Here is a 24,500-nt window from a genome sequence, read left to right as displayed (position 1 = left end):
AACTCCTATAAATACTCATTGTTCAATATTTGGCATCTAATACATATTGTTCAAGCATTGAATTAATGTTGTCCTATCTTCTCTTAAACAACAAGATCTCCCAGAGGGATCTTGGCCACATCCATCGAATGATCTTTATCTTCTCCCTATTTTCTCTTCCGCCTTCTTTCCCTCTTATTACTCTGATAACAAGAACAAGTGGAACCTACATGTGAAGTTTAAGAAACATCCCTCCAATTCTTTTAAAAAAAATAGCTATAATAACAAACTTCAATCCAAGGTTACCTGTCAGCCATTTTGTTTTTCTGATCAAAAATCTAATTTGAATTGGCACAATGAGGTACCAAGGGAAAACTACACAATTATCATGAAGTTTGAGGAATATTCCTCCAGTACTTTTCAAGAACTAGCTATAACAATCTTAAATTATCGAAATCCAAGATGGTCGTCTGTCAGCAATTTTGATTTCTGACCAAAAATCAAATATGAATTGGCACAACTAGGAACTAGGGGGAAGTACACATGAAGTTTGAGGATTATCTCTCCAGTATTTTTCAAGAAATAGCGATAACAATGATTGCTTACGAAAGGAAAGACGCTGGACAAAGGGCGATTTGAATAGCCTACATCTGATAATGACGGGCTAAAAAATATTGCAACTAGCAAAGAAAATATTTAAGAGCAATCAATGCATATTAAATTTATTTCTCTTTCCACCTGAACCAAACACTGTACAATACAAGTTGGAAACTTTCTGGACAAAAATTTTAGTGAATTTTTAAATAAATGTCTTGAACCTGTTAACAAGTGTAAAACATAATAGCTGTGATTTGAAAAACATGATGGCACTTTCTAATTCATATTTCTGTTTCTGTTGAAATGGTGCGTATTCGACCTGGTGGTTTATGGACTCTAAGACTACCAGAGCTTCCGATGCCACCATTAGAACAGTTTACATCCCGACCCATAGAAACCTGCACCTCCTTATCATGCACAACAACATCCAGTTTACACCGTAGACAGATGTACATCCGGCGCGGTTTACGTTTGGTCTCTGGCTGAGTTAGTACCTTGGCTATGAGATTCATTGGCACCGAGTCTGTAGAATTTTTGTTTGTGTCTTTGATAGATTTCTGAGAGCTGTTGTTGATAGAGTACACCATTGCTGTTGGAGGAAATGTCTGCATAGGTACACGGATCAGTTTTGTCGATTCGTTCTGTGGACCATCCTCACAATTGATGATTTCCTCTCTTGTCATGTGACTTTTGACTCTTTCCTGGAGTTCCATTGGGAGCTGTAAAAACAATTTTTTTGCTTTAAAAACGTCATAAATACTTTGCAATTTTTAAAATCACAAATTGAATATAAATTTAACCAAATGCATACTACTGATGACATTCTTTTAATTTCTATTTCCCCTATTGGGCCCCGTCCCTCTGGCCAGAGAGAGGTCAGAGTCACCATTTATGCAAAATCTATTCCCCTTCCCCTAAGGATGTTTCTGACTGAATTGGGTTCAAATCCATTTATAGCTTTATGACCAGTAGCAATTTAAAGAAATAACCTCTTTTTTCCCTATCAGGCCCCTTAGGGGACAGAGTCACCATTTATGAAAAATTTATTCCTCTTTCCCCAAGGATATTTCTGATAAAGTTGGGTTCAAATCCATTAAAAACTTTGACTAGTAGCGATTTAAATAAATTACCTCTATTTCCTCTATTGGATGATGCACCATAGTACACGAGATGATATAAAGCTACATATAATACCAATGATTTGAATAAAGAAAATCTATTTTCATAGTCAAAATTATTATGTTTGGATACAAACCGTATTCAGCTTGTGGGCCACAAAGTTTGAGGGTTTACATTGCAGGAGCTGGACAGCGTAATTACAGTCCTTCCTGGTCTGTTCCTGTATCAACAAATAGATTACATTGATTAATTACAGACATATACATATATATACATGTACAACACATAGAGTACAGTTATTTATACTGTTCCTGTATCAACACATAGAGTACAGTTATTTATTACAGTCCTTCCTTGTCTGTTCCTGTATCAACACATAGAGTACAGTTATTTATTACAGTCCTTCCTTGTCTGTTCCTGTACCAACACATAGAGTACAGTTATTTATTACAGTCCTTCCTTGTCTGTTCCTGTACCAACACATAGAGTACAGTTATTTATTACAGTCCTTCCTTGTCTGTTCCTGTATCAACAAATAGAGTACATTTATTTATTACAGACATGTACATATGCCTGAACATGAGTACATGTATACAGAACAAATAGACTCAGGGATAGCATCTCAGAATGATTAGATCAAATTTGTATTACACACTTAAATTTGTATGTCAACAGCTAATTGATTTATGCAAGCTGTTTTTGAGTAAGATGTTTAAAATTCAAAATATATCTACACTTTATATACTGTGAGTGTTGTGTGTGTATATACATGTAGTTGTTTTGATGTTGTTTTTTATTGTTTGAATTGTATTTATATACTCTGTACTGATGAATCAAATGGTTTAAAGTATAAAAGAACTGAACTGAATGGAAAATTGAAATGAAAAAAGCTTTTTTCTAGCACAAGGATGTCTTAATATCGGAAATGTTAGGGGAATCCCAGAGTATCTATAGAAATGTCGGAGGTATCCCAGGGTATCTATAGAAATGTCGGAGGTATCCCAGGGTATCTATAGAAATGTCGGAGGTATCCCAGAGTATCTACAGAAATGTCGGAGGTATTCCAGGGTATCTATAGAAATGTCGGAGGTATCCCAGAGTATCTATAGAAATGTCGGAGGTATCCCAGAGTATCTACAGAAATGTCGGAGGTATCCCAGAGTATCTACAGAAATGTCGGAGGTATCCCAGAGTATCTATAGAAATGTCGGAGGTATCCCAGAGTATCTATAGAAATGTCAGGGGAATCCAAGAGTATCTATAGAAATGTCGGAGGTATCCCAGACTATCTATAGAAATGTTGGAGGTATCCCAGGGTATCTACAGACATGTTGGAGGTATCCCAGAGTATCTATAGAAATGTCGGAGGTATCCCAGAGTATCTATAGACATGTTGGAGGTATCCCAGAGTATCTATAGAAATGTCGGAGGTATCCCAGAGTATCTATAGACATGTTGGAGGTATCCCAGGGTATCTACAGAAATGTCGGAGGTATCCCAGAGTATCTATAGAAATGTCGGAGGTATCCCAGAGTATCTATAGACATGTTGGAGGTATCCCAGGGTATCTACAGAAATGTCGGAGGTATCCCAGAGTATCTATAGAAATGTCGGAGGTATCCCAGAGTATCTATAGACATGTTGGAGGTATCCCAGAGTATCTATAGAAATGTCGGAGGTATCCCAGGGTATCTATAGAAATGTCGGAGGTATCCCAGGGTATCTACAGAAATGTTGGAGGTATCCCAGAGTATCTATAGAAATGTCGAGGTATCCCAGGGTATCTATAGAAATGTTGGAGGTATCCCAGAGTATCTATAGAAATGTCGGAGGTATCCCAGGGTATCTACAGAAATGTCAGAGGTATCCCAGGGTATCTACAGAAATGTCGGAGGTATCCCAGGGTATCTACAGAAATGTTGGAGGTATCCCAGAGTATCTATAGAAATGTCGGAGGTATCCCAGAGTATCTATAGAAATGTCAGAGGTATCCCAGAGTATCTATAGAAATGTTGGAGGTATCCCAGAGTATCTACAGACATGTCAGAGGTATCCCAGAGTATCTATAGACATGTCGGCGGTATCCTAGGGTATCTATAGAAATGTTGGAGGTATCCCAGGGTATCTATAGAAATGTTGGAGGTATCCCAGAGTAACTATAGAAATGTCGGAGGTATCCCAGAGAATCTATAGACATGTTGGAGGTATCCCAGAGTATCTACAGAAATGTCGGAGGTATCCCAGAGTATCTACAGATATGTCAGAGGTATCCCAGAGTATCTACAGATATGTTGGAGGTATCCCAGAGTATCTACAGATATGTCAGAGGTATCCCAGAGTATCTATAGAAATGTCAGAGGTATCCCAGAGTATCTATAGAAATGTTGGAGGTATCCCAGAGTAACTATAGACATGTTGGAGGTATCCCAGAGTATCTGCAGAAATGTCGGAGGTATCCCAGAGTATCTACAGAAATGTCGGAGGTATCCCAGAGTATCTACAGACATGTCAGAGGCGTGCCTAGTCATTGGTCGACCACACACACCCGTTCTCTGTATAACCTGTCTTTAAAGACAACCTGTCTAATGAAACGTTTTACTACCCACACACACCCGTTCTCTGTATAACCTGTCTTTAAAGACAACCTGTCTAATGAAACTTTTTACTACCCACCTTGTAATATTTTTGGAAGGGTTGACTGTTTAACACACAGTGACATCAGACCTTAACCTCTGAGGGAGAGGGTTTGTATAGGTATTGTCTGTCGGCCAAATCACATTAGATCATTTTGATTTAAAAAGAAAAAATTTAAATGAAAATAAGACTTAATCAGATTTACATGAGAATGCCTATGAAATCTGAACCTACATAGTCTGTACCTTACACACACAACACTTACATTTTCCTCCTCCAGTTCACAAACAAGAGATTTGGCTTCCACTAGTTTAGAGGTCATGAGGGCCAACTCTTTCTGAAGACCCATCTTATCCCCTTCAAATCCATTCACCTAGGAAGAAAATGAACATTTAAATACTTAGCATAAAATATATGTGAACATTTATCTAAAAATATAAAGGAATGTTATTTGTCCTTGGTAAATAGCTATTTAATACTAATCTATGGCTCTGAACAACAACATCTCTGACAAGCGAAAACAAAATAATTAAACTGATAGTAAATGTAATAACAATTAACATTGTAATGGATCGAAAATTTCTCTAGAATTTCAAATTTACTTTTTTCTTATTTATAAAGAACACAATAAATACATAACAGATAATGCTGTATATAGCCTATACAAATGTTCTGATAACACAATGGATATTTTGACCAAGCACCCCACATGCATATTTTAAATAGAATCAGTGTTTTGGGAAAACTATTCCCAGGTTTACATAAGTAAAGCTGTATATATATGTAGGTGTAATACCACAAGGTTCTTACCACTTTCAACAGTTTGTCTTCCAGTCCATGGTTCACCTTTTGTAACCTTTTATGACTTTCATACAACCTGTAATTATTAATCAAATATATCAACTACAGATTGATTCGGTGAACAAAATCATGCGTCTCCTCTTCTCCCTTCCTGGACATTGATTTTTTTCCACTCAATTGTCGAATGTTGAAGTCAAATTTATAATATAATATATAACTTATAATAAGATGTCTTAAATGGTCTAAAGTTATTGCGAGATAAAAAAATACTTTGAAAATTGCACTTTGACCTTTGACTTTGAAAATAAGGTCAAAGTGATTTGATGGCAGTGCATTGCACATCAGCTTTAAGTAATGCAAGTACATGTATACTGCAAATTTCATTGAGATATCTTCAACGGTTAAGACAATATGGCCCAGACAAAATTTACAATTATATAATCATTTGAACTTTGAACTTGAGGTCAAGGTTGCAATGATCCAATGACATAGCACAGCACTTCGTCAGTGGGTGATAAAGCTATACAGCAACTTTAATTAAGATATCTTGAACAGTTTATAATTATCACCCAGACAAACATTATCAGAAAAATGTACACTTATCTGACCCTTGACCATTAACCTTCAGGTCAATATAACAACAGTCCAATGATACAGCAGTACACTTTGTCAACCTTTAGGTCAATATAACAATAGTCCAATGATACAGCAGTACACTTTGTCAACCTTTAGGTCAATATAACAATAGTCCAATGATACAGCAGTACACTTTGTCAACCTTTAGGTCAATATAACAACAGTCCAATGATACAGCAGTACACTTTGTCAACCTTTAGGTCAATATAACAATAGTCCAATGATACAGCAATATACTTTGTCAACCTTCAGTTTACCTGTCCTATGGTCAGGTACCCTGTAGGTAAGTTGACCTGTCGTATTGTCACAGGTACAATACCCTGTAGGTTAGTTTACCTGTCGTATCGTCAGGTACAATACCCTGTAGGTAAGTTTACCTGTCGTATCGTCAGGTACAATACCTTGTAGGTAAGTTTACCTGTCGTATCGTCAGGTACAATACCCTGTAGGTAAGTTTACCTGTCGTATTGTCAGGTACAATACCTTGTAGGTAAGTTTACCTGTTGTATCATCAGGTACAATACCCTGTAGGTAAGTTTACCTGTCGTATTGTCAGGTACAATACCCTGTAGGTAAGTTTACCTGTCGCATCGTCAGGTACCCTGTAGGTAAGTTTACCTGTCGTATCGTCACAGGTACAATACCCTGTAGGTAAGTTTACCTGTCGTATCGTCAGGTACAATACCCTGTAGGTAAGTTTACCTGTCGTATCGTCAGGTACAATACCTTGTAGGTAAGTTTACCTGTCCTATCGCCAGGTACAATACCCTGTAGGTAAGTTTACCTGTCGTATCGTCAGGTACAATACCCTGTAGGTAAGTTTACCTGTTGTATCATCAGGTACAATACCCTGTAGGTAAGTTTACCTGTCGTATCGTCAGGTACAATACCCTGTAGGTAAGTTTACCTGTCGTATCGTCAGGTACAATACCCTGTAGGTAAGTTTACCTGTCCTATCGTCAGCTACAATACCCTGTAGGTAAGTTTACCTGTCGTATCGTCAGGTACAATACCCTGTAGGTAAGTTTACCTGTCGTATCGTCAGGTACCCTGTAGGTAAGTTTACCTGTCGTATCGTCACAGGTACAATACCCTGTAGGTAAGTTTACCTGTCGTATCGTCAGGTACAATACCCTGTAGGTAAGTTTACCTGTCGTATCGTCAGGTACCCTGTAGGTAAGTTTACCTGTCGTATCATAAGTAACCCTATAGGTAAGTTTACCTGTCGTATCGGTCCCGGAGTTTGGCGAGCTCGTCGGTGAGTTTGAGTACCTCGTACTCTGCCAGCTGTTTACTGTCGATGATTTCATGTTCGATCTGTGAGATGTGGTTGTTACTCTTCCTCAGCTGACTCTCCAGAGCCTCGATCTCCTGGTGTAGGTCCAGACTGTAACAGACCCATCAGTTATACATTAGGTACATGTACTTACTTTTTGTTGTACCTTTACATTATAAGTACAGCAATTGAAGCAAAACATTAGGAAGATGACCTATATTCCTATCTGACACAAAATGTCATCACCACCTAACACTCCGAACTTGTGGAAATTCTCGGGTTTAAATGAAACCTTCCATAAGTATATAGTAGCAGTGTACAGTAAAAAATCCCAATTCTGAAAAATATTGCACATATGTTTTAGTCAATATGTAAACATAGCAAGTTAACCCCACCTAAAGTATATATAGTATATATATTGTTACCTGACTTTCTATGTAAATTATTTGTAATCCATACAAGATTTGTAATTCTAACACAGCTGTGAAGGATATTAAGTAAACTTATTTTTTCTATGTTTTTAAGACCTGTGAAAACCATACAAACCACTTCTTTCCTCTGGCCATGACACTAGACATGGTATCAGGGCCAGAGGAAACTCGGGCTAATGATTCGCAAACATGCCAGAAAAAAATTGGGAAAGAAATAAGTGGGGAAATCTTATGTTTATTTTTTTTACTAAGGTTATATAGACAAGGAATGTTGACATTAATATTGCTTCCTTGAAAATGGCCAAGAAAACATATAGGATCAGTAGGGTTAGTGGAAACACAGGTATTGTTTTAAGGCTATATCATATAATACTAAGATGGTATACAATGCTTCGTTTAAACATCATTTTAATTCAGCTGACTAATATTCAGTTTTAAAATAAATTTCAATCAAAGTAATGAAATATAAGGTGATTCAGCCATCAATCTGAGCAGGTAATGATATGGCATAGTTAAGATGAATCTTAGCTGTTCAAGATTATATACTTAAAACAAACAGGTTTTCATAAAATTTTATTTATTCCAAAAGCATGTTTTTGTACTTAAAGTCAAGTTGTCTGTCTCAACAATCTGAACTCTACACCAAGTATTCACCGTTTTCCTTTTCTTTTCCTTGCTTAAACTTTTGTTATTCATTGTTAATATATGGTCTAGTATGCCAATAATATGTTGTCCATCCTCAATATATTTGCTGTTTATGATAAGGTGATAGATTTACATAAGTGTCTGAGACACTTGTTTCTATTTCCTATTCTGTACATCCAATTTTGTAACTATACATGTTTTTGAAATGTCTGAATAAAAGAAAGTTTAAACTAAACTAAGATGAGTTGGCGTCACTGATGCTAGCATGAATACAAAGGATTTGTTTAGCCATTGAAAAATTCACCCTTCACCAGTATTAAACGTGGCAATACAATACTACTGATTTTGACAGTCGTATTTCTTTTTTTTCTATATCGCTGTATACTTTCAGAGTTGTTATTTGATGAAATAAAATGTTGTTTCCCTAAATATTGATTATCAGTTTCCAAGATTTATTGTTTCCCTAGCTACAAATTATCAGTTTCCATGTTATATTATTTCCCTAGCTACAAATTATCAGTTTCCATGTAATATTATTTCCCTAGCTACAAAGTATCAGTTTCCATGTAATATTGTTTCCCTAGCTACAAATTATCAGTTTCCATGTAATATTATTTCCCTAGCTACAACTATCAGTTTCCATGTAATATTATTTCCCTAGCTACAAACTATCAGTTTCCATGATATATTGTTTCCCTAGCTACAAACTATCAGTTTCCATGTAATATTATTTCCCTAGCTACAAACTATCAGTTTCCATGATATATTGTTTCCCTAGCTACAAATTATCAGTTTCCATGATATATTATTTCCCTAGCTACAAACTATCAGTTTCCATGTAATATTATTTCCCTAGCTACAAACTATCAGTTTCCATGTAATATTGTTTCCCTAGCTACAAATTATCAGTTTCCATGTAATATTATTTCCCTAGCTACAAATTATCAGTTTCCATGTAATATTATTTCCCTAGCTACAAACTATCAGTTTCCATGTAATATTGTTTCCCTAGCTACAAATTATCAGTTTCCATGTAATATTATTTCCCTAGCTACAAACTATCAGTTTCCATGATATATTGTTTCCCTAGCTACAAATTATCAGTTTCCATGTAATATTATTTCCCTAGCTACAAACTATCAGTTTCCATGATATATTGTTTCCCTAGCTACAAATTATCAGTTTCCATGTAATATTATTTCCCTAGCTACAAACTATCAGTTTCCATGATATATTGTTTCCCTAGCTACAAATTATCAGTTTCCATGATATATTGTTTCCCTAGCTACAAATTATCAGTTTCCATGTAATATTATTTCCCTAGCTACAAACTATCAGTTTCCATGTAATATTATTTCCCTAGCTACAAATTATCAGTTTCCATGATATATTATTTCCCTAGCTACAAACTATCAGTTTCCATGTAATATTATTTCCCTAGCTACAAACTATCAGTTTCCATGATATATTGTTTCCCTAGCTACAAATTATCAGTTTCCATGTAATATTATTTCCCTAGCTACAAACTATCAGTTTCCATGTAATATTATTTCCCTAGCTACAAATTATCAGTTTCCATGTAATATTGTTTCCCTAGCTACAAATTATCAGTTTCCATGTAATATTATTTCCCTAGCTACAAATTATCAGTTTCCATGTAATATTATTTCCCTAGCTACAAATTATCAGTTTCCATGTAATATTATTTCCCTAGCTACAAATTATCAGTTTCCATGTAATATTATTTCCCTAGCTACAAACTATCAGTTTCCATGTAATATTATTTCCCTAGCTACAAACTATCAGTTTCCATGTTATATTATTTCCCTAGCTAGCTACAAATTGTCAGTTTCCATGTTATATTGTCATCAATGTCACAATTGTGTGGTAGTTAGTTAGGTAAGACCTTCCATCTATGATGAGTATTTGATTCTTCATTATTTGGGTCTTGAGAAGAGAAGATTTTTTGAAATTTTAGTCAATTTGAGCTGTTTTGGCTCCGCCCCTTAAGCCATATTATTCACAATTTTGGTTAACCTTTGGCCATAGAAGCTGCCAAATTTATAGACAGGTTGTAGTCCCGATGGAGTCCAATGTATTAGCCACAGTGTTGTGCCTTGTGTTAGTCAGGTCAACTAGGATAAACTCATCAAGTCAGGAAGGGTCAGTTACGATCAAACTGTGGTGGGGTTTTGTAGATACATGGAAACAGATCTCAACTGTTAAAATCAATCCGAGATGGCTGCTTGTTGGCCACAGCAATCTTGTTGGCCTTAGCTTTACCTTTCTTCATTTTTTTCCCAATCAGTCCCATAATTGAGCATGAACAAATGGGGACCAAAGGAATTTTTGTATGTACTATTAATAATATAAAATCTGTAAAAGAACATTTGGAGAGAAAAAGCAATAACAAACTTCAATTGTTATGAGGAAACTAACCTTTCAAATTTTACAAAATAAATTCCAATAATTTTCAAAACATACCAGGGTATTGATATCAAATTTCATGTTTTAAAATCAAAAATGGATGCATGTCGGTCATTTTCCTCAAACTTAAATGGGCACAACTACAGACTGAGGATAACCTAACTTCAAGCTTTTAAAAATCTTTCCAGTACTTCTACACAAATAGTGATTACATGGATTGTTTAGTCAAGGATCTCCGGACCACTGACGATGATGGATCCCCCAGACCACTGACGATGATGGATCCCCCAAACCACAGACAATGATGGATCCCCTAGACCACAGACGATGATGGATCCCCCAGACCACAGACGATGATGGATCCCCCAGACCACAGACAATGATGGATCCCCCAGACCAGACAATGATGGATCCCTAGACCACAGACAATGATGGATCCTCCAGACCACAGACGATGATGGATCCCCCAGACCAGACAATGATGGGTCCCTAGACCACAGACGATGATGGATCCCCCAGACCACATACAATGATGGATCCCCCAGACCATAGATGATGATGGATCCCCCAGACCACTGACGATGATGGATCCCCCAGACCACAGACGATGATGGATCCCCCAGACCACAGACGATGATGGATCCCCCAGACCACTGACAATGATGGATCCCCCAGACCACAGACGGTCATGGATCCCCCAGACCACAGATGATGATGGATCCCCCAGACCACTGACGGTCATGGATCCCCCAGACCACAGACGATGATGGATCCCCCAGACCACTGACGATGATGGATCCCCCAGACCACAGACGATGATGGATCCCCAAGACCACAGACGATGATGGATCCCCAAGACCACAGACAATGATGGATCCCTAGACCACAGACGATGATGGATCCCCCAGACCACAGACGATGATGGATCCCCCAGACCACTGACAATGATGGATCCCCCAGACCACAGACAATGATGGATCCCACAGACCACAGACAATGATGGATCCCCCAAACCACAGACAATGATGGATCCCCAAGACCACAGACGATGATGGATCCCCCAGACCACAGACGATGATGGATCCCCCAGACCACAGACAATGATGGATTCCCCAGACCACAGACGATGATGCATCCCCCATGGCCAGACCACAGACAATGATGGATCCCCCAGACCACAGACGATGATGGATCCCCCAGACCACTGACAATGATGGATCCCCCAGACCACAGACGATGATGGATCCCCCAGAACACTGACAATGATGGATCCCCCAGACCACAGACAATGATGGATCCCCCAGACCACAGACGATGATGGATCCCCCAGACCACTGACAATGATGGATCCCCCAGACCACTGACGGATCCCCCAGACCACAGACGATGATGTATCCCCCCGACCACAGACGATGATGGATCCCCCAGACCACTGACGATGATGGATCCCCCAGACCACAGACGATGATGGATCCCCCAGACCACTGACGATGATGGATCCCCCAGACCACTGACGATGATGGATCCCCCAGACCACAGACGATGATGGATCCCCCAGACCACAGACGATGATGGATTCCCCAGACCACAGACGATGATGCATCCCCCATGGCCAGACCACAGACAATGATGGATCCCCCAGACCACTGACGATGATGGATCCCCCAGACCACTGACAATGTACGATGGATCCCCCAGACCACTGACAGGGCAATTTGATCAACAGCCAACCAACTGATGATGGGTTAAACTGAGAGTAACTTTTAAAAGAAATGAAAATATCAACCAATCTGTATTTTATTATGAGCATACACAGCTGTATTAGAGACCTGCCAACATCACATTTTAACCTTGAGTATGTTCAGATGTCCAAATGCTTTCTCAAGAAAACATTTTTTGCTGCCTGAAATAGTTTTTACCTCTTGTTTTCTTTTTTCACCCAGCAGAATCAAAAATATATATTTAATACATATTTGTGTTAGAATCACAGGGGCTAGACACATACCTGAAATTATAATAATGAACCAGAATGAAATACTCGACCCCAGGGTCCGGCCCCTTCAGTGATCTGGATGTCAGACACAAGGGATAAAAACATATATGTACCTAGTCCCTGTGGTTAGAAAAACAAAAAGATTATAGATCAAGGCAGTATATATATATTTGCGTTTCTGAAGCCCTTCTCACCTATGACCCCTGAAGAATCTACAAATCTACGGGTAGATATATCAAGCTTTGTTTATATCATACAGGATTAAGAAGAAATTAAATAGTCTCCAGAAATATCCCTCGTTACCTTTGATGTTCATCTACTGGCCAAACTGAGGCTCCATCTGACCCTACCTGTCTGTAAACATCAAAACACGACAGTGTTGTCCCTAATGATCAATTGTAATAAAAAAAAAAATGGTTGGCTTCATATACAATGTACATATATTTTGTACAGGTACAACTGGTTATAAATAATCAACAATTAAATTCTATACTCAATTAATGAGGTGAAATTACTTAATTCAATTCTTGTTTAAGACTCTCACTGAAATGATACTTTATTGACTGATTGACTGCTTATTGGAGCTAATTAACCTAAACTGAAAGTAAACAAGAAGCCCAGAGGGCCTGTATTGCTCACCTTGACATTTCTGTAATTATGACATACTCTATGATATATACTCTCATTGAAGTTAAATTTCAAATATTTTCATACTTTTGAACTGCCAACAATAATTCAAACTACATGTGGACAAAATCCTGTAATTCTTGAAAAATATTTTTTTTTGTTGCTATATTTCTCTTATTGGGCCACGTCCCTTCTGCCTAAAAGGAGCCACACACTCCGTTCAACATTAGATCTCTATTGCCAAATGATGCTCCAGACCAAATTTCATCAAAATTCATTCAGGCATTCAGGACAATTAGGGATTTAAAGGATCTACCTCAATTTCCCCTATTGGGCTCTGTCCCTCTAGCCCCAGAGGAGTAAAACCCTCTGTTTATACAACATTACACTTCTCCTTAGCCCAATAATGCTCCAGACCAAATTTCATCAAAATCCACTCCGGCGTTCAGGACAAGTAGAGATTCAAAGGAAATGCTGACAGACGATAGACGACAGACACTGCACCATGACATAAGCTCACCAGCCATTCAGGCCAAAACTGGTGAGCTTAATAAGCTGCTGATCACTTCATATAAATGCTTAAAAATCTAAATGGAGTGATCATTCATTTTGACACATTCTTTTCCAGTTTTGCTATTTTGTTAAGAAAGTTTTTCTTGATATTCACTTTCCTTTTTATTTCTCTATTTTAAATAATGTTTTTTTTTTTTTAGGATTTTGTGAATTTTATAAAGTGTTTAACCTTACCTTGAGTGGTTAGAAAAACATCCCCTACAAGTGCATCCACAGTCCTGTCAAATTAAGACAATTTTGTCAATGAATAAGTAAAACTCAGATACAAGTGTTTATAGAATTAAGGTTTCTTTTCACTTTTAAAATATTCAAATCTAGAATGTTGACTATACATTATATTTATTAAACAGAAAAACAAATTTAATGTTTTGAGGAATCAAAACAAGAAAAATAAATATTCCTGGGTTTTTTAAGCCATTTAATAGCAGTATAATACTCAATCCTGAAAATTAGCAGTCAGAGGCATTTAGTAGTGCTTATATTGAGAAGTAATGATAAAGTGGTACTTTCTGAGTGGAATTGGCTAAACAGAATCCAAGATATTTTACAGAAGCCAATTTTCTATTAATAGACATTTACTTTGACTTTTGACCTCTAAATCTGAAAGCAATGCCAAGCAATAATGATCCATGAGGAAACAATAAAAAAAGTCTGAGGGAAATTGGTCAGACAAACAGATATCTCCAGAGGATATTACACATTCCCTTCCATTATTAAACGGGGGGGGGGGGGGGGGGGGGGGGGTTAAAGATTTTATACCTCCATCATTAATTAAAATACATATATATACATCAGGCGAGTCCTGTTATACATATACATCAGGCGAGTCCTGTTATACATATACATCAGGCGAGTCCTGTTATACATATACATCAGGCGAGTCCTGTTATACATATACATCAGGCGAGTCCTGTTATACATATACATCAGGCGAGTCCTGTTATACATATACATCAGGCGAGTCCTGTTATACATATACATCAGGCGAGTCCTGTTAAATACATATACATCAGGCGAGTCCTGTTATACATATACATCAGGCGAGTCCTGTTATACATATACATCAGGCGAGTCCTGTTAAATACATATACATCAGGCGAGTCCTGTTAAATACATATACATCAGGCGAGTCCTGTTATACATATACATCAGGCGAGTCCTGTTATACATATACATCAGGCGAGTCCTGTTAAATACATATACATCAGGCGAGTCCTGTTATACATATACATCAGGCGAGTCCTGTTATACATATACATCAGGCGAGTCCTGTTAAATACATATACATCAGGCGAGTCCTGTTAAATACATATACATCAGGCGAGTCCTGTTATACATATACATCAGGCGAGTCCTGTTATACATATACATCAGGCGAGTCCTGTTAAATACATATACATCAGGCGAGTCCTGTTATACATATACATCAGGCGAGTCCTGTTAAATACATATACATCAGGCGAGTCCTGTTAAATACATATACATCAGGCGAGTCCTGTTATACATATACATCAGGCGAGTCCTGTTATACATATACATCAGGCGAGTCCTGTTAAATACACATACATCAGGCGAGTCCTGTTATACATATACATCAGGCGAGTCCTGTTATACATGTACATCAGGCGAGTCCTGTTATACATATACATCAGGCGAGTCCTGTTAAATACATATACATCAGGCGAGTCCTGTTAAATACATATACATCAGGCGAGTCCTGTTATACATATACATCAGGCGAGTCCTGTTAAATACATATACATCAGGCGAGTCCTGTTATACATATACATCAGGCGAGTCCTGTTATACATATACATCAGGCGAGTCCTGTTATACATATACATCAGGCGAGTCCTGTTAAATACATATACATCAGGCGAGTCCTGTTAAATACATATACATCAGGCGAGTCCTGTTATACATATACATCAGGCGAGTCCTGTTAAATACATATACATCAGGCGAGTCCTGTTAAATACATATACATCAGGCGAGTCCTGTTAAATACATATACATCAGGCGAGTCCTGTTATACATATACATCAGGCGAGTCCTGTTATACATATACATCAGGCGAGTCCTGTTATACATATACATCAGGCGAGTCCTGTTAAATACATATACATCAGGCGAGTCCTGTTATACATATACATCAGGCGAGTCCTGTTATACATATACATCAGGCGAGTCCTGTTATACATATACATCAGGCGAGTCCTGTTATACATATACATCAGGCGAGTCCTGTTATACATATACATCAGGCGAGTCCTGTTAAATACATATACATCAGGCGAGTCCTGTTATACATATACATCAGGCGAGTCCTGTTATACATGTACATCAGGCGAGTCCTGTTAAATACATATACATCAGGCGAGTCCTGTTAAATACATATACATCAGGCGAGTCCTGTTAAATACATATACATCAGGCGAGTCCTGTTATACATATACATCAGGCGAGTCCTGTTAAATACATATACATCAGGCGAGTCCTGTTAAATACATATACATCAGGCGAGTCCTGTTATACATATACATCAGGCGAGTCCTGTTAAATACATATACATCAGGCGAGTCCTGTTAAATACATATACATCAGGCGAGTCCTGTTATACATATACATCAGGCGAGTCCTGTTATACATATACATCAGGCGAGTCCTGTTATACATATACATCAGGCGAGTCCTGTTATACATATACATCAGGCGAGTCCTGTTAAATACATATACATCAGGCGAGTCCTGTTAAATACATATACATCAGGCGAGTCCTGTTAAATACATATACATCAGGCGAGTCCTGTTATACATATACATCAGGCGAGTCCTGTTAAATACATATACATCAGGCGAGTCCTGTTAAATACATATACATCAGGCGAGTCCTGTTAAATACATATACATCAGGCGAGTCCTGTTATATATATACATCAGGCGAGTCCTGTTAAATACATATACATCAGGCGAGTCCTGTTAAATACATATACATCAGGCGAGTCCTGTTAAATACATATACATCAGGCGAGTCCTGTTAAATACATATACATCAGGCGAGTCCTGTTATACATATACATCAGGTCTGAGTGGAGGACATTAATTAAATGAGTACTTACCGGACAAGAGTACTTACCGGACAAGAGTACTTACCGGACAAGTCTGAGTGGGGGACATTAATTAAATGAGTACTTACCGGACAAGAGTACTTATAATTACCGGACATGAGTACTTATATTACTGGACAAGAGTACTTACCGGACATGAGTACTTACCGGACAAGAGTACTTACCGGACAAGAGTACTTATATTACCGGACAAGAGTACTTACCGGACAAGAGTACTTACAGGACAAGAGTACTTACCGGACAAGCTTGAGTGAGGGACATTGATTAAATTAGTACTTACCGGACAAGCTTGAGTGAGGGACATTAATTAAATGAGTACTTACTGGACAAGAGTACTTACTGGACAAGAGTACTTACTGGACAAGAGTACTTACCGGACAAGCTTGAGTGAGGGACATTAAAGACACATCAGAGGTCACCCTTTTATGCATGGTTTGTGATTTGTTGTCGTGGAAATGTTTCATTAATATGGCTGTTATCGCTCAATGCTACAGAATGTTGAATTCCAGTTACTCATTTTTGTCATGGTTAATTAGGAATCATAAGAGGCTAAAAACATCTGAAACTGGAAAACAAGAAAAAAAATACAAATTATTGGGATTTAACTACAACATATATATCATTAAAAGGTTTAAATATGTACTTAACTTAGACATGCGACTCATTTCCCAATTAGGTTTTGACTGACAATTAACCCTTTTAAGAATAGATCTTGAAACGTTTCTTCAAAATAATATTCTCCTAACAACCGATACCGTTTTTGTCAGAATTTCAATGAAATTTAAAACGACAGGCCTTGAAAAAAACTAGAAATCCATAAAGTTGATCTGTCACATGCGCCTACTTATTTGAAAGAGTATCATCTCAAAAATTTCACTGTCACCATATGAAAAGATGCTTTCTGTTGCTGATGGGTTGGTTTATAGAGTTTAACATTCACACAACATCTGAGGTAATACATGTACATGTATGTTGATGATATCATGATTGCATGATACTATTGTGTGTGGCACAACTCCCTAAAAATGGAATTTGACACTTAAGATTAAAAGCGTAATCCCTCAATCATGAAAATGTCATGTATCAAGGGACATACTGATGTGAAAATGGCAGTGTAAAAATTATGGCAAAATTATGGCAAAATAATGGAAAATAATTAATTATGAGGATTTCCTATGTGCAAAAGGTTGTGATATTATCCTGTATATCATACAAATGATATTATTCTGGTTATCATATAAATGATATTATACTTATATCATACAAATGTTATTATTTTGTATATCATACAAATGTTATTATTCTGTATATCACACAAATGATATTATTCTGTATATCAAACAAATGATATAAAACTGTATATCATACAAATGATATTATACTGTATATCAAACAAATGATATTAATCTGTATATCATACAAATGATATTATACTGTATATCATACAAATCTTATTATTCTGTATATCATACAAATGTTATTATTCTGTACTATATCATACAAATGATATTATTCTCTATATCATACAAATGATATTATACTGTATATCATACAAATGTTATTATTCTGTATATCATACAAATGATATTATTCTGTATATCATACAAATGATATTATACTGTATATCATACAAATCTTATTATTCTGTATATCATACAAATCTTATTATTCTGTATATCATACAAATGATATTATTCTGTATATCATACAAATAATATTATTATGTATATTATACAAATGATATTATACTGTTTATCATACAAATGTTAGTTTATTATTCTGTATATCATACAAATGATATTATTCTGTATATCATACAAATGATATTATTCTGTATATCATACAAATGATATTATTATACTGTATATCATACAAATGTTATTATTCTGTATATCATACAAATGTTTTTATTCTGTATATCATACAAATGATATTATTCTGTATAGCATACAAATGATATTATACTGTATATCATACAAATGTTATTATTCTGTATATCATACAAATGATATTATTCTGTATAGCATACAAATGATATTATACTGTATATCATACAAATGTTATTATTCTGTATATTATACAAATGATATTATTCTGTATATCATACAAATGATATTATTCTGTATATCATACAAATGATATTATTCTGTATATCATACAAATGATATTATTCTGTATATCTTACAAATGATATTATACTGTATATCATATAAATGATATTAAACTGCATGTATATCATATAAATGATATTATACTGTATATCATACAAATATTATTATTCTGTATATCATACAAATGATATTATTCTGTATATCTTACAAATGATATTATTCTGTAGACTATATCATATAGCTACAGGCATTTCATTCATACCCAGAACGCTATTGTTTTGGATATATTGTGGACATGCAAATGAATGTGATTTTGTGATGTTTCTCTCCAGTTTTCTCAAAAAAAACTTGATTGATTGACATAATACATTGGTACAGGATGATTACACATGTTCATAGTTCATAGTATTCGACGTCCTTGTAAGCTTGTGGCTTCTGTTGACGCATCTTCATGGTTGTACACTCATTTGCAGGTTGCACAGAGGACACGTATACAACTTTTATATATACATTAGTAGCAAGAAGGTAAAAACTTTACTGGATGATTGACCCAATGCTTAGTGAGCCTAGATTTAAAAGTATTAAGGGACGGGGAATCTACTACTGGTGTGGGAAGTCGATTCCGTGTACAAATGTATTTACAATCCTATTTTTAAAAGCTTGTCCCCTAATATTAGTGTTGTACCTAATCTTTTTAAGTTTTTTGGAATTCCCTCTAGTATTGAGGTTATCAAGTGTCAGTAGGTATTACTTGTTGGTTAGATATGTCCAAATTGTTAATCAGTTTATAGGTTTGAACCATGTCTGCTCTTAATCTCCTATATTCAAGTGATGGAAGTCCCAGATGACAGATGTGAAGGTAAGAAAGCAATTAATCGTTCATCATGAACATAGACAAATATGTGATAACTTTTAATGAATTTCATTTTTGCCAACATTTCCCCATTATTTTATACCCTATCAACGTCAGTGAATAACTACTATTTTGGTGTGATTTTTTTTCTATGCATGTTTTGATAATAACCTGTTTTCATTCAACTGAAAGTATCGACTATCACGACCATTGCATACCACTAATATGGATCTGGCCGTGAACTGTTAAAGGTACAGTATAGTTCCTACTGTGAGAAAAGGGTCAGCACGTCATTCATACCTGCTCGGCCATACCGACCACGTCTTTTAGCCCCAGGTCACTCGCTGTACAGCATATGTACCTGTAACTAGAGCCCCTGCAGTCATAATGCAGAGCAGATCATCACTCAGCAACACAACGTGAAGTTTCTGTCTAACCGTTTTAACAAAGGTGAAGTTCATTCACTTTTGGTGGTTATGTTATTATATATCTTACCTGCATGAACAGAACGCTTTCTCTTAATTTGAAAACACGTAATCAATACCGATTCACAATCCTCAGGTTTGTTATCAACATCAACCCCCGTCAATTTTGACATTGCCACGAAACTTCCGGTTAGGCAAACTAGAGTTATCTACCCTTGTGAATTAAACCATTTCCTGTTCTTCCCGCGTCATTGGTTACTCTTTCTAACTTTCTGAACTCTCAGCAAGTTGGCAATGCTTGCATAACTAACGACGCAAATTATCCGCCTGCTGTAGATTCAGACAATGGTATATCACAGTGTTCTCTTTGTATATCACAGTGTTCTCTTTGTATGTAATTCAATATTTTGTATTCAACCAAGTGAACTGCAGTTTACAACACTTTCGAAGTCGGGTTACACCTTCGGTCCTTACATTACTACTTACAGTACTGACTACACACTTCATTATTCTGTTTCACATATAGGCCTACATGTCGACCTGCGCGAGTGTATATAGTGTGATTCTATATATTTACCAATGCATGGTCCTTGTTGACATTTAATCGGGGGGGGGGGGGGGCATGCACTTAGTATGCTGGTTCGAGCTATGAGTGACTGAGGCCTTGAACTTCAAGGTCTTCTCGACAAGCGGGTTCCATGCAATGATGGTGCATGGGAAGAAATAGTTCTTATATCTTTCCGTTTTTGCATACGGGACCTTAGATCTCCTATAGTGGTTGTATGTGTAGCGGAACTGGACCGGGTCGATCATTGGCGACCAGGTAGCTCAATCGGTAGAGCATCCGGCTAGTGTTCGGAGGTCCCGGGTTCGAACCCCGGTCTGGCCGTGCATTTTCCCACTCCTACTACATTTGGTGCCTGTGACCAAACCTTGTTTCAAGTGAGGTGAATACTTGACAAGGGGATACCCGAACCTGGGTTGTGAGTTGTGAAGTCTTCGGGTCGAAGACTTAAAAAAAAGGGAGGGAAGAGTGTAGCGGAACTGGACCGGGTCGATCGTCGGCGACCAGGTAGCTCAATCGGTAGAGTATCCGGCTAGTGTTCGGAGGTCCCGGGTTCGAACCCCGGTCTGGCCGTGCATTTTTCCACTCCTACTACATGCTTTTCGATGGTATTATTAAAGGACAATCCGCTGATATCTCTCTGGCAGATTTTTCGTCATTCCCTTTGTAGCTACAGTACATAATCAAAGTGTTTTTGCAAACTACACATGGCCTATATCTATTATACTGTTGCAATAAAAAAAAAGATACATGCAAGTTATTATAATTTAGTATGCAGGATTCGAGCTATGAGTGACTGAGGCCTTGAACTTCAAGGTCTTCTCGACAAGCGGGTTCCATGCAATGATGGTGCATGGGAAGAAATAGTTCTTATATCTTTCCATTTTTGCATATGGGACCTTAGATCTCCTATAGTGGTTGTATGAATGCTTTTTGATGGTATTATTAAAGGAGAATCCGCTGATATCTCTTTGGCAGATTTTTCGTCATTCCCTTTGTAGCTACAGTACATAAAGTGTTTTTGCAAAACTACACATGGCCTATATCTATTATACTGTTGCAATAAAAAAAAGATACATGCAAGTTATTATAATTTCCTCCTTAAACAATAGATATGCCATTCCTCATTTGACCAAACTCTATCATGCACATCCAGTCTATATCCGTCTCCGGAACAATCTGCCACCAACATCACATTCATAAAGGTTGACCTGTCATAGCATCATCTTCATTAGGACAAATTTTAAGCTAGGATAACAGTTGTCCACAAACAGTAATAAATGACATGATAAGCCTTAATTTCATCCTTTATTTTTGTCAAATTTTTGTGTAATGTTAGAATTGATTCACATTATCTGGTTGGCTCGAAGTACAGTTAAATCATCCAGAAAATTTTCATTATGTATGAAATATTGTTAAATGGCTATATAGAACACATATATCTCACTACGTCATGTTTAAACTTTGTTTGACTATGTGTGTTATATATATATATATATATATACAATGTAAATTATTCTATATATTAATAAGCCAACATATTATCAAAATGATTACTTTATGTTGTTGGTTTTTTTTTTATATTTTTCTGAACAACAGGTAGCCAATAGACGGACTATATAATGGTGAATTTTAAAATGAAGTTCACTTAATGATGGATCTCACAGTGCAGTTACCACAGGAACTGGTGGAGAAAATTATATCTTTCCTCCATGTAAAGGATATTGGAAGATTTTCAAAAGTGTCTGTTAGTTGGAGGGAAGCAGCAAACAAAGATCCAATATGGTAAAAAAAAATGTTTTTCATATTGAAGAAACATCATTTCCCTTTCTTCCTCAAATCAAAGATGCATTTCATTTATTTGACTGGGTGAAGATAAGTACCTCTGTACTTACCCATTTACCTAATAATTAGTCAATACCAGGTAATAAGTAATTAGTCTATTCCAGGTAATAAGTAATAAGTCTATTCCAGGTAATAAGTAATAAGTCTATTCCAGGTAATAAGTAATTAGTCCGTACCAGGTAATAAGTAATTAGTCCATACCAGGTAATAAGTGATTAGTCCATACCAGGTAATAAATAATAAGTCTATTCCAGGTAATAAGTAATCAGTTCCTACCAGGTAATAAGTAATTAGTCCACACCAGGTAATAAGTAATTAGTCCATACCAGGTAATAAGTAATTAGTCGATACCAGGTAATAAGTAATTAGTCGATACCAGGTAATACGTAATTAATCCATACCAGGTAATAAGTAATTAGTCCATACCAGGTAATAAGTAATTAGTCCATACCATGTAATAAGTAATAAGTCCATACCAGGTAATAAGTAATTAGTTCATACCAGGTAATAAGTAATTAGTCCATACCAGGTAATAAGTAATTAGTCCATAACAGGTAATAAGTAATTAGTCCATACCAGGTAATAAGTAATTAGTTCATACCAGGTAATAAGTAATTAGTCCATACCAGGTAATAAGTAATTAGTCCATACCAGGTAATAAGTAATTAGTTCGTACCAGGTAATAAGTAATTAGTCCATACCAGGTAATAAGTAATTAGTTCATACCAGGTAATAAGTAATCATTCCGTACAGGTAATAAGTAATTAGTCCATAACAGGTAATAAGTAATTAGTCCACACCAGGTATTAAGTAATTAGTCCATACCAGGTAATAAGTAATTAGTCTATTACAAGTAATAAGTAATAAGTCTGTACCAGGTAATAAATACTCATGTTTATTGCTGCTTAGTAAAAATATTAACAAACAATATTTCATTTTTCATGGAAACTCACACATACAGTGCTATCTATCACCATCTTAAAATCTGTTTATAATTGTTACCAGAATTGTACAGTGTTTTAACATCTGAGTCAAAGTTCTTGTCCAGTGATGATAGCACATTGCATTTACTATTTCTATTGTAGCAAAGTATTGTAGAAAAATAACCAAGTGGTATTACATTTGTATGTGATGTTGATTTAAATATTATAACTTGGAGTTTAAAGATTTTTTAAAGGTCAGGGCTTGATCAGCAAAGCCCCAACCTAAACTTTAAAAAGAAACTCTTTCTGTCTCTGTTTACCTGATGTTTACCAAATACTATCAATTGATATCCACAGGTTACATGAGTGTATGGCAAAAGGATGGTTAAGATATGGAGTCAACAATGAAATTATCAATGCATGTTCCCTACCACGGAAGGATACAAATGTGTCACTTACCTCCCCTGTCTTCAGCTTGTTTAGTAAGATTTAATTTACATTATATACAGTATGACATATCTACATATACATATCATCTAGATTAGAGAATCTGTAGTACATATTAGACCATATACATATGTACATGTCTTCAATATAAAATACATATAAAAACTTTCATCATGATTAAAAGTTATATATTTATTAGTGTAATTCATCAAAATATTCATTTTCATAATAAAATAGAAAAAAGGGAACAGTTCGTGAACACAATACAAATCCAGAACTGTAGATTTAATTAAATTTGTATCAGTATATCACACTCTTTTTAAGAGCATACATGTACATGTATATGGAAATCTATTTTAGGTTTTTGATTGAAATCCCTTTGAACACTAAAACTTGTTTCTGACAAAGAATCGGCTTCAGAGACAAGCTTTTCAAGCTAAGCAAACAATACACCAACTTGCTGGT

General features: G+C 36.2%; 2 protein-coding genes across 3 annotated transcripts in view; one reads left to right on the top strand and one right to left on the bottom strand.

The window, feature by feature from the left end:
• Positions 1 to 670: 670 nt before the first annotated feature.
• Positions 671 to 20,458, bottom strand: LOC117324535 (tight junction-associated protein 1-like). 2 transcript variants are annotated; one of them, XM_033880447.1, is made up of 9 exons: positions 20,326 to 20,458; positions 17,241 to 17,431; positions 13,913 to 13,956; positions 12,842 to 12,892; positions 6,989 to 7,153; positions 5,140 to 5,206; positions 4,595 to 4,702; positions 1,832 to 1,915; positions 671 to 1,295 (listed from the first exon to the last, which is right to left on the bottom strand). In XM_033880447.1, the coding sequence occupies exons 2-9, from the start codon at positions 17,328 to 17,330 to the stop codon at positions 858 to 860; spliced, it is 1,047 nt and encodes a 348-aa protein (XP_033736338.1). In that variant the 5' UTR covers positions 17,331 to 17,431; positions 20,326 to 20,458; the 3' UTR covers positions 671 to 857. The 2 variants fall into 2 exon arrangements, with proteins under 2 accessions (XP_033736338.1, XP_033736339.1); XM_033880448.1 differs by lacking the exon at positions 12,842 to 12,892 and having other exon boundaries at positions 20,326 to 20,457.
• A 31-nt stretch (positions 20,459 to 20,489) lies between these two features.
• LOC117324534 (F-box/WD repeat-containing protein 7-like) overlaps positions 20,490 to 24,500 on the top strand; it is a 43,768-nt gene continuing 39,757 nt past the window's right edge. Inside the window, exons 1-3 of the mRNA XM_033880446.1 lie at positions 20,490 to 20,603; positions 22,420 to 22,605; positions 23,946 to 24,070. Of these exons, the coding sequence (XP_033736337.1) occupies positions 22,472 to 22,605; positions 23,946 to 24,070 (259 nt within the window). The 5' untranslated portion in view covers positions 20,490 to 20,603; positions 22,420 to 22,471. The remainder of the gene's footprint in view (positions 20,604 to 22,419; positions 22,606 to 23,945; positions 24,071 to 24,500) is intronic.

The sequence above is a fragment of the Pecten maximus genome, chromosome 3 (assembly GCF_902652985.1).
Source record: "Pecten maximus chromosome 3, xPecMax1.1, whole genome shotgun sequence".
Taxonomy (NCBI): Eukaryota; Metazoa; Mollusca; class Bivalvia; order Pectinida; family Pectinidae; genus Pecten; species Pecten maximus.
Note: the sequence above shows the minus strand (reverse complement) of the source record. Positions and strands in the feature narration are given on the sequence as shown.

What these genes read in the sequence shown, in the direction of transcription:
- LOC117324535 (XM_033880447.1), bottom strand. Translation starts at nt 17,330, where the DNA reads ATGAAACATTTCCACGACAACAAATCACAAACCATGCATAAAAGGGTG. An exon ending in CCCTCACTCAAGCTTGTCCG is followed by an intron (nt 13,957 to 17,240) that starts GTAAGTACTCTT and finishes TTAATTTGACAG; the next exon opens with GACTGTGGATGCACTTGTAG. An exon ending in GTGAACTGGAGGAGGAAAAT is followed by an intron (nt 1,916 to 4,594) that starts GTAAGTGTTGTG and finishes TTGTTGATACAG; the next exon opens with GAACAGACCAGGAAGGACTG.